General features: G+C 40.6%; 1 protein-coding gene across 2 annotated transcripts; it reads right to left on the bottom strand.

Moving 5' to 3' along the window:
• Positions 1-2148: 2148 nt before the first annotated feature.
• On the bottom strand, positions 2149-9587 carry yy1b (YY1 transcription factor b). 2 transcript variants are annotated; one of them, XM_044048422.1, is made up of 5 exons: positions 8803-9587; positions 7072-7234; positions 6440-6500; positions 4590-4748; positions 2149-3275 (listed from the first exon to the last, which is right to left on the bottom strand). In XM_044048422.1, the coding sequence occupies exons 1-5, from the start codon at positions 9401-9403 to the stop codon at positions 3093-3095; spliced, it is 1167 nt and encodes a 388-aa protein (XP_043904357.1). In that variant the 5' UTR covers positions 9404-9587; the 3' UTR covers positions 2149-3092. The 2 variants fall into 2 exon arrangements, with proteins under 2 accessions (XP_043904357.1, XP_043904358.1); XM_044048423.1 differs by having other exon boundaries at positions 7072-7222; positions 8803-9582.
• Positions 9588-10421: the final 834 nt, after the last annotated feature.

Genomic DNA, 10421 nt, shown 5'->3' with positions numbered 1-10421 from the left:
ACAACCAATCATGTGAATAAAAGCTCTCCTAGAAAAACCCCCAAGTGGAATTATACCTGAAACATTTACACACACACACACAGGTCAAAAGTTATTGTCAGTTTGCAATTAAAAAAAAAAGCATCTGTTTCTAAATTCCAAGCACCTGGACTGAGCTGTTGTGAGTCTAAAAAGCCAATAACACATTAAGAATGTACTTGAGTTGAATCAGTTCATTTCCTGAGCAGGAATTCAAAGTAACTCACTCACTTCTGTTGTTTTTTTCCCCACTCTTTTTGCCTCTGGATCAATGTGTGTGTGTGTGACAAGACACTGAGGACAAATAAAGTCTCAGGAGAAAAAACTCACACTTACGGACACTTAGCCTGGTGACAGTGTTGTGTCCACACGTGTGGCCTGGGGATCGGCACCATGGACAGCGCCACCTGTAGTGCACGTTGTTGCCAGTAGGGGGCAGTGGTAGCAGGTCTGGACTGTGCAGCAGGAGGACCAGAGTCGGACCAAAGAGCAGGGTCTTGGCAGGATGCTGAGGTAGTCAACTGAGTTAATCCTGCTTGGCTGAGCAGAAAACGGAGTGGAATTATTTTGCAAAAAAAAAAAAAAGATCCAAGAAGAAACCACAATGAGCTGACGCAGCGTTTACAAAGTTTGTTCTGACACAAATAGCAACAAGAAAGTTTGTCTTTGTGGAGAATTTAAATTAGAGGCAGACCAAATTAATCGTGCAGGTTATTTAATCGAGAGAATTAGTATTGGACGAAGAGTCTTTTGATTTTACCAATTTCATATAATTATTTAGTTTAGACGTGATTTCTTTTTTAAAATATATAAGTGCACCACGGTGCAGAAATGAAATGCAGATCAGAGATGAAAGCAATGTCTATTTAGCAATTTTGTGTAAGATTTCTTATTATTAAACTGTAATATTTCATCAGACGAAGGGAAAAAAAGTGAAAATCAGTCAAACATCATCCATTGCCTGAGACAGCTTAGGCATTGGCCAGTGAAAACCCCTCACATTGGTCGACCTCTAATTTGAATTTCAGGAAACTAATACACACATGGTTGTGGAGACTCCAACTAATTAATTGTGATTCTGTGTGTCGAAGCTGATTTGGTACAACTCACTGATTCTTTACTCTTCTAAATATTTAAATTCAAAAGCCTCACAGTTTACATGCAAAGTAGCTTCTGACAGTGTCTGTCAAACACTGTATACGTCTCCCCTGGGGAATATAAGCACACTCACACACTCAAACAGCGTACAGATCGTACTGTTCATTTGTTGTTGTTTTGTTTGTTGGCTGTTTTATGGCAGTTGGCATCCATAACGTTGTATTACTGCCTTCTCCCTTTCCCTCTGCCTCTTCATCTTACGTACAGCACTAAAGCAAATGTATGTAGTCGTTTTCCAGCGCTGACAGCGTCGGGGTGAGTTGTGTGCAGAGAGGAGGGACAGTTGGTATTTCTTAGGACGTGAGCGATGAACGCAGGCGTCGCCTTCAAGGTGCTGTGGGGGGAAAAACACAAGTCGAATGAAATTGATGCAGTGGGAATGGATGTGACATCATTAAAAAGTTGCTGTTGTGGGGAAAACAAACATATAGTGAGGTTTGAAAATGGACAAGCACATTTGTAAAAACACTTTCAAACATTTTAGGAGGCTTGAAATTGTTTCATTATAGCAGCATCTTCATTTTTAATCTGCTTCTCCAGGAACGCACTGAGCAGATTACTTTTAAATTATAGCATTTCTAATAAACACTTTATTAGGTACACTATACTAGGACAGTGGCACCTGCAGTGGTCTTCTGCTGCCGTTGCCCAAAGTGTGGCCTGTTGTGCACTCAGAGACCATCCATCTTGGTTCTATCAAGTGATGATATGACTTACTGTGTTTTTTCTGTGATCCCAAACCAGTCCAGGCCCTTCTCCTCTGACCTCTGGCATCAGCAAGACCTTCTCACCCAGAGAACTGCAGCTCACTGGCTATTCTCCATTTTTCCCGACCGTTCTCTGTAAACACTTAGAGCAGAAGTTTCTGAAATTTGCATGAACACACAATCAAACAAGTGCACCCAAGAAAGCAGCAAAGACTGCATATAATGACATAGTCAGTCAAAAAGAATACACTTAGTAAAAACCTTGTGTATTTTGACAGGGCTGTAATGACCCAGTTTATTGTGGGCAGTTGAGATACATGGGTGTAAATACCAACAAAGGAAGTTAATGTTGATGTCTGTACAATACATTCTAACAAAGAAAGTGATGATTCTCGCAGTCAGTTCAACGTACACTTCAGATACTTTTAAATGAGACAGCCTCCGAACGAGTTTATATGACTCGTTCATCTGTTTAATGAAAATATAAAGCAACTCATGACTAAAAGTTTAATTGGTTAAACACTTTAAATCACACCTCTATCTATGTCTACATAATTTTAATACAGCCATACAATACAAGTATACAAGATTATTGTGTGGTTAGAGAAAAATACAACCAAAGAGGGTATGGAAATGCAAACATACAGCTGTTATTAAACTTCTCATACATGTGAAACACGTCACACTTTTTGTATCATAGGTACGATCTCATGATGCGGGGGGGGGGAGAAAAATAATAAATCATTATTTAACCAATCGTAGCCTGAGTCGAGCGTACAATATGCACACTCGAAGGAAAATAAAAGCTTGCGGGAAAATAAAATTACGAATAAAGGACTGCTGCGTCTCTGCTCACTCTGGTAAAAATAAGTCTCTGATGTGTGTCCATGAGTTCCAACTTCTGGCAGGTGAGTGCCACTGGCAAAACAAAAGGGAGGGTGTCAGCCGGGGCCGTGGGTGGGGGGGGGAGTCATCCAATATGACAGCAGAAAAAAGGGGGATGCAGGAAAACTAGCCGATTTTCAGTGTTTCTCTCTTTTTTTTTTAAAGTTTTTTAATCTGTCAGATTTTTGTGATATAAATCCATTAAAGTCTCAAGCTTTTCATTCCGTCTTCAAAAGAGGTTTCACGTGTGCCAAAAGGATGCTCGTTTTTTGTTGTTTTGTTTTTTTCTCCGCCTGTGTGGCCCGACACTGGTGGGAGGGGTCCTCATTGGTTATTTTTGGCTTTGGCGTGTGTCAGAATGTGAGACTTAAGGTTGGTTGACTGGGCGAACTTCTTATTGCAGCCGTCGAAAGGGCAGACGTAGGGCCGGTCTCCAGTGTGGATGCGCACGTGTGTGCGCAGGTTGAAGTCCAGAGAAAATCTTTTCCCACAGCCTTCAAACGTACACTGAAGAAAATGAGAGGAACAACGAGAGTCAGTGTGTGACAGTGTGTGACAGCCACTAACTACTGTATACACCTGTGTCTGGATACAGTTGATATTTAAAACACATTTAGTATTTACCCAACGCTTGTTTCGTGCAACTGTATCTATTCTTAATGTTTACACCTCAGCCAACACTTTAAAAGACATCGCTATATGTTTGCCAAACTCATCACTTTCTTCTCTCCAAACAAACCTATTTTAATAGCATGCAAAAACTTTTTACACACACACATATATATATATATATATATATATATATATATATATATATACATACATATATATATAAATAAAAGCTAACAGTGCATATGGAGCCAAACAGGGATTTGTTAGAACTAAATTAACTGTGTGAACTGATGATATGCATTTTAATGCAGTCTTAAGACAGTGAACTGAATCAGCCAACAGTAACTGTGTTGACTGGATTTCCAGCTAAGCTACGGTGATAAACGTTAGTGACGGGGCATGAACGATTTAGGGAAAAGATCCAATTTCAATTTTCCTGGCAGATACTGTGATTGCGAATGAATCTGTAAAATTATCCAGAGTGGATTTGATTTAAAACATGACGGAGCATTGCCTTATGACGCCATCGAAACATTAACTACTCTATGAAGTACTCCCAGCTTATAGGAATTACATTTCATATTGGTATAGAACAAGCAAAAAAGAAAAATCAAGTAAATAAACTGCAGCTTTCACAATTTGCTAAATGGATTTAAAATTGTGATTTCGACATAAAATAAAACTCATTCGGCCCAATTTGTGACGAGTCATAACTTTAACCAGTAAAAAAAAAACAACAGCCAGTTCACAGTGGACTCATCAGTGGACTATTTCTTTTTAAGTCTGCTGCTGCCATAAATGCAAACATTGTATGCGTAAGAACAGAAAGTTTGAGGGGCAAGACTACAGTAATTAAGGAGTTGGGGCTCCATAGACCGAAAACAAAAACTTATTTTACTAATGTTACAGTGATTTATCCAAGTTGTGCAGCAGCTTTACATCATTATGGGTGTTCAGTAAGATAGGATTTTAAACAGTGACTTGACTAAACATTACATTACATGTCATTTAGCAGACGCTTTTATCCAAAGCGACTTACAACTGAATTGAGTACAATCAGCCAGGGGTGGAATCGAACTTGCGACCATTGCGACTATGATGTCTTTCGCACACAGGGTACTGGTCTTAACCACTGAGCCACTCCACCCCCCTAAAAGTGTTAAAGTTGATGTGTTTTGGCAGGAGTGTGCCGTTGGTCCAGATGCTGACCTGGAAGGGTTTCTCTCCCGTGTGAACAAGTTGGTGACGTTTGAGTTTGGAGCTCTCGACGAAGGCCTTGCCGCACTCGGCGCAGACGTGCACGCGAGGCCCGTGGGTGTGGAGATGCTTCCTCATGGCCGAGTTATCCCTGAACATTTTTGTGCAGCCCTGAGGACCAAAGGAAAGTGCAGCACAAGGTTGACAAACAGGCACATGGTCTGCATGAAGGTTGTAAACACCAAACCAAAGCGGTGCAACAAATCTAAATATAAAATATACTTCACGATCTGAAGTATAGACAAAAACGTGTCTTTTTTTTCTAAAACCCAATAAACAGGAAGAACGCTGGTGTAAAAAAAAACAATCTAAATGAACACTTTGATGCAATAATTGGCTGAAACCTTCTTTGGCAGAAGTAGCCACAAAAAGCTCTTTCTGTCTAATGTTCAGATGGAATGTTGGAGCAGACCTGCGTCAGCTCAGACGTATTCTTGTATCATCTGGTTAGAACACAGCTCTGAGCTCAGTCCACATCTGTATCAGGTTAGTCTGGATTCTGACTAAGCCAACCCGAGAAGCAGATTTTCTTTGTTTGAAGTCATTCTGTAGTAGACTGCCTTCAGTGTGTAAGGTCACTGCCCTGCTGCATCACACAGCTCCGACTAAGCTGCAGCTGGCAGACAGCCATACGAAAGTTATCCTGTATGACACCTTGATAAATTCAGGAATTCATTCTCCCCTCAATGGTGTTAAGCTCTACAGGCCCAGAGGCAGCAATGCAGCCTCAAAACATGGTGCCCCCTAAGCTTTTGGAGGGTTGTTTTTATGTTTGTGTGCAGTCAGCGCCAACAATAACACAACAATTCTACCGTGCCCTCATTAGTCTGCGAGAGTTTTTCCTAGTAGCTCTGTGGATTGTCTAACTGCTCTTTGACTAACTTTAGGGCTTATGGTGAGGATTGTTTGGCAAAGCAGAGGCTTCCTCTGTGCGGCTTCCACACACTTTGGTCCAGTGCTTCTTTTAAGCTATTATTCATTAGTTATCTTCAACAGCACCAATTATTCTGAAATGTGCTGTAAAGAATCATCTCAGCTGGGGTTGTCCTCTATTTTGTAAAATGTGGACAGATTGACACACAAACTCTGCAAGATGTAACAATCATAGGTCTTCTGAGATTTCACCGCCCCCAGCAACGAGGCTCGTATTAGATGATACCATCACACCAGTGTCCAATCATATACGTGCTGTGCTTTAACGTCTATTTTCCTCAAAATGGGAACATAATTGACATCATGTTCAAGTGGAGAAGATCTGAAAGTAGTGATTGAGACCATTCATTCCCAAGGAAAATGTTAACGGACATTGTCAATCAAGTGTAAATGAATTGTTCCATAGACTTCCACTCCAACAGTGTTCATTTTTGCAACCAGCAGAGTTGTCCTCTGGTGGCTGCTCAATATATTCTCCCTGTTTAGCTTTTACCTTTCAACACTATGAATACTAACTACCGAGTCTAATTTGTTTTTGGTTCACGTGATTAGCCTCAGGATTCACATGTTTTTCAACATTTGAATTAGACAAAAATCATGTTTTAAGCCTAATTTAATATTTATATTTTAAAAGGTGAGCAGAGGTGAGAATATACTCTTTTCACACTAAAACACATTCAAACCCTTCACATTAGCTAAACATGTAGAGTAGGTAAAAAGCCTTAATGTTCTTGTAAGTACACGGAAACCCCTACACTTGGGTGCTTTCTTCACTGTTAAATAATTATAAAGTATTACTATTAACCCTGTTACGGACAATGGACTTCCACAGTAGCAGAAAGAGTGGCATAAAATGTCACCAGACTCACTTTATGAGGGCAAGCTATCGTTCGGGGAGCGTCGTCCTCTTTGACCTTCCTGGGCTTCATTCTGTTCAGACAAATCAAACATAAATATACATTTAGGCATTTTAATAATTTGTTTTTAATTTGAAAATGGACAAATCTGTTATCTGTTACAGCAGAAATATTAGACTTTTCCCCTCCAGACAAAACACATTTACAGGAGAGCAAAAACTTATTTAACTTATCTGTTCTTTCAGTGTTTCAAAAAATGCCCAAATATTTTAATAATTACTTATGTACTTGACTCAGTTTAGCGCCTTTCCTCTACAACCGTACACTCCTAAATGAGGAAAGGCAATTTAATTAGGTTATTTCACATTTTAAAGGCTAAATGATTATACAACACACGCAGAAACACTCTGCTTTATTATGTGAGTCCAACAAAAATAATATACACAATACATACAGTATAATAGTTTGTTCAGACTTTGAGATTAAAGTTTACTGTAAATAAGTAATTAAATCTTGTCCTTTTTAAATTGTTTTTATTCTAAGCATTTGTTCATGCAAGTAACAAAAAGACAACAGAACATGTGAGAGTTGTGGCATCATCTCATTGAAAAGCATGTACTCAAGGTTTGTGTTTTGACACTCACCTGGCAAATTCAGCCAGCTGTTTGGGGTCCGATAGGTCAATTCCTGGAATGCCGCCAGGGGGTAACTTTTTCCCCGTCATGTACTCGGAGTAGTCCGGAGGCGAGTTCTCCCCAATAATCTGCTCCTCCACCACTGACTCATGGTCAATGTCTTTATTGTCATCTAGGAAAACATTACAGAGACTGAACCGATAACAAACTGGTGATTCCTTAACTACAGGTCTGAGGGGCTGAAAACATCTGACTCTGCTCAGCTTAAAGGAGAGGTCGCATTACTGATGTAGTATGAAATATAGTGATACAATAATATGAGCTATTTCTACACATCAACAGCAAAGGTATTGACTAATGTTTATCCACACCTACTACTCATAATATTACAAATAATGACAATATCCACAACATTTGACTGGTACCATATGTAATTTGCAGTGAAAACTAAAGATGAGTTAATAATAATTTTCTAAAATTGTTATTTCTGACTAAATTATATTAACAATGCACGTCGTGCCTTCCTATAAAGCCAAACAATATTGATATTGTCAATATTGTTTCAGCCAAGTTTCATTTCACATCACCTCGCTATAACATCAAAATATCTATGTAAGGATAAGCCCATAAGGACTTATATGTATTTGTATCGTCAATATTGATGGGTGTTAAAATGCATGTTTAGTATTTATTACCAGGACTATCCAACTTACCTTATTAGACTTATATAGTACATATAATTCAATACATCAACATCATGTTATGCAGTGAGCAAACACTCACATATACAGTATTTGCTACAGCTGTTTCAGCTAAATTTGTATTAAATGTTTCCTCTGTTTAACAAGTGTTGTTTAAAACCACAGTTAAATGGTTTCTTCAACTTTCACTCAGGAGCAAAACCGACGTATAAAGTGAATAGACTAACAAAACGTTATTAAAGTCACATGTGCATTTATCAAGACTTACTCTATATCAACCAGCAGAGGGCAGCAAACTCGCTGCAGATTACAGCTGTCCAAGTAAACACATAATGAACACCTACTTTATTACAGGTGGGGACTAACCTGCTTTTGTTATGAGGCACTGGATTAAAGTGAATCATAAACTGTCGCTCTTATGTGACTATCAATCCCTTTTTAAAGAAACACTCGTTTGTATCTCAGGCGGTTTATACGTTAGAGCGAGCACGTACACACACACTGCACGGACAGCGGACGCACAGCTGCTCGGTTAACTACCACCGAGCAGACTAAGCTAACTGCTAAATTAATAAGTAGCTACTCGGAATATTGTTCATAATTCCCCACATGTTAAATTTTGACAAACACCATATACTACTTCTAGGCTCCAGTAGCTGTAGTTGTGTGTGTAAGTGCGCCACAGCATTGCGGCCTACAGTTAACTACTGTCTCTCCACCAAAGCACCGCCGCCATCTCTGCCTGGCCGCGACTATCGCCATTTTTTCGGGGCCGCCGCCATACTTACTAGACTCGGGGAATATGGCGGCGCCCAGCAACACCTAAAACATGGCCTCCCTTCAAAACAAAAACATATCGACGTGAAACTGTCAGGTTCTGCATCGAAAACGTGCATTATTTTGTCGCTTTTCGCGTCGATGCGACGGAGCACTCCAGGAACTAGTCTGGTGCAGCAGGACAACGCCCTGGCAATGAGGCCTCATACAACGACTAACAACCCAACTGACAGGCAGCCGCGGCTGGGCTAGCGTTACTTACCCGATGCCCACATCGTGACAGAAAATTCCCCCTCCAGTGTCTTTATTTGCACCTGCTTCTGTTCCCATTTTCTTCCGCCTGCTTCCGCGCCGCTTAGGTAGCTCTTTTTACCCGCTTTCTTGCCACCGCTGCCGCCGCCTCCCCGTTTCATCCGACCCACCGAGCTTTTCCCAGCCACAGTCACCAAAGTCTGCTCGATGTATTCGTCCTCCACTCCCGGGGCCGGTACCGGGATGAGGATCTGGTCCTCAAACCCGCCGCCGTCCGTGTGCAGGTCCGAGTCATCCCCGCCAACCACCTCCTCTCGGGTCTGGACCAAGATCACCTCCTGGTGATGGTGGTGATGATGGTGGTGGTGGTGGATCGAGCTGGGGTCGTCCGTCACCAGCGGCTGCAGTGCGATCATGGGTTGCCCGTCGTCGTCGTCGTCGTCGTCCTCGTCGTCCTCATCATCCTCGTCGTCGTCGTCATCCCCGCCGACCACCGTGGTCTCAATGGTCTCCACCGGTATCGTTTCCACTTCTATCTCGTGGAGCTCCACGATCTCGGCCGGCATCTCCGAGCCGTCTGTCTGGATGTACAGAGTATCTCCGGATGCCATATTGTAGTCCGCCAGCTTGCCTCTTTCATTCACGCCGTTTTGTGCCCCTGTTTTGGAAACCACAAACAGACTCACACACCCCCTGCTCTGCTCTGTTCCTGCTCCCGTCTCTACTCCCTCTTCTTCGATAACAACTCTTCGGCCTACGCCACTTCTCGTCGCCACTATGGTCTTTCATACACAAGCATCGCGAGACTTTGGTGAACCCGACTGTTAAGAGTCTGCATATGCGCAAGGTTCAGTTCATAAACCCACTCATTATATACAATCATAAACTGATCTAAATGTTTTAGATCAGTTTTATTTTTTTTTAAATAAAATACATAATTTTCACTCGATATGATTAGACGTCTTTTTTCGTCATGTCCAAAAGTAATTTATTTATGTATAATTATTATTATGAAAGACTGGTGTTCTTTTATTGTTATTATAAATATTTATAATGGTGTGTGATTTTTAACACATTGCATATTAAAAAAAACTCAAATAAATCTAAAGTTAAAAAACGTCAATGTGTTCACCAGCTCCTTCCACTGGATGGTAGTGATGGACAATTTAGCTGAATATGTGCAAGATAGTTTTAAGTAAAATGACACTTTACCACAAGAAGCTGCATCAGGGAACACACCTCACATGTTTGGTCACATCTGTAAATAAAGCTATATTAGGAAAACATGTATAACCTGTGTTGATTAGTGTGATGACGATATGACCTGCGTGATGGATACACGGTGGTGACTTTTTGACAGCAAATACTAATCTATGTAAACTCTAAAAAAAAGTATTATTTCAATTCCAACAACATTGTTTTTATTGAAAAAGATGAGAAATACTGCCCCATAAACATTTTCTGCTTCTAAAACAAACATGCCTGACCACCTGGATGTTTTGACATAAATCTGAAAGCAAGTAGCTATGTAACATAATAATTTAAATTCAACTGCACTGTCTTGCATTATAACTGTAAAGGCAATTTCTTTCAAGTAGTTGGTGTATGAGTGGGAATATAAGTAATGTG

The sequence above is a fragment of the Solea senegalensis genome, linkage group LG17 (genome assembly GCF_019176455.1).
Source record: "Solea senegalensis isolate Sse05_10M linkage group LG17, IFAPA_SoseM_1, whole genome shotgun sequence".
Lineage (NCBI taxonomy): Eukaryota > Metazoa > Chordata > Actinopteri > Pleuronectiformes > Soleidae > Solea > Solea senegalensis.
Note: the sequence above shows the minus strand (reverse complement) of the source record. Positions and strands in the feature narration are given on the sequence as shown.

Bases quoted from the DNA above. Each gene is read 5' to 3' on its own strand.
- yy1b (XM_044048422.1), bottom strand. From the start codon at position 9,403: ATGGCATCCGGAGATACTCTGTACATCCAGACAGACGGCTCGGAGATG. The intron at 7,235-8,802 runs GTAAGTAACGCT...ATGTTTTCCTAG, and splicing joins TGTCACGATGTGGGCATCGG to ATGACAATAAAGACATTGAC. The intron at 4,749-6,439 runs GTGAGTCTGGTG...TTTGGTCCTCAG, and splicing joins CGATAGCTTGCCCTCATAAA to GGCTGCACAAAAATGTTCAG.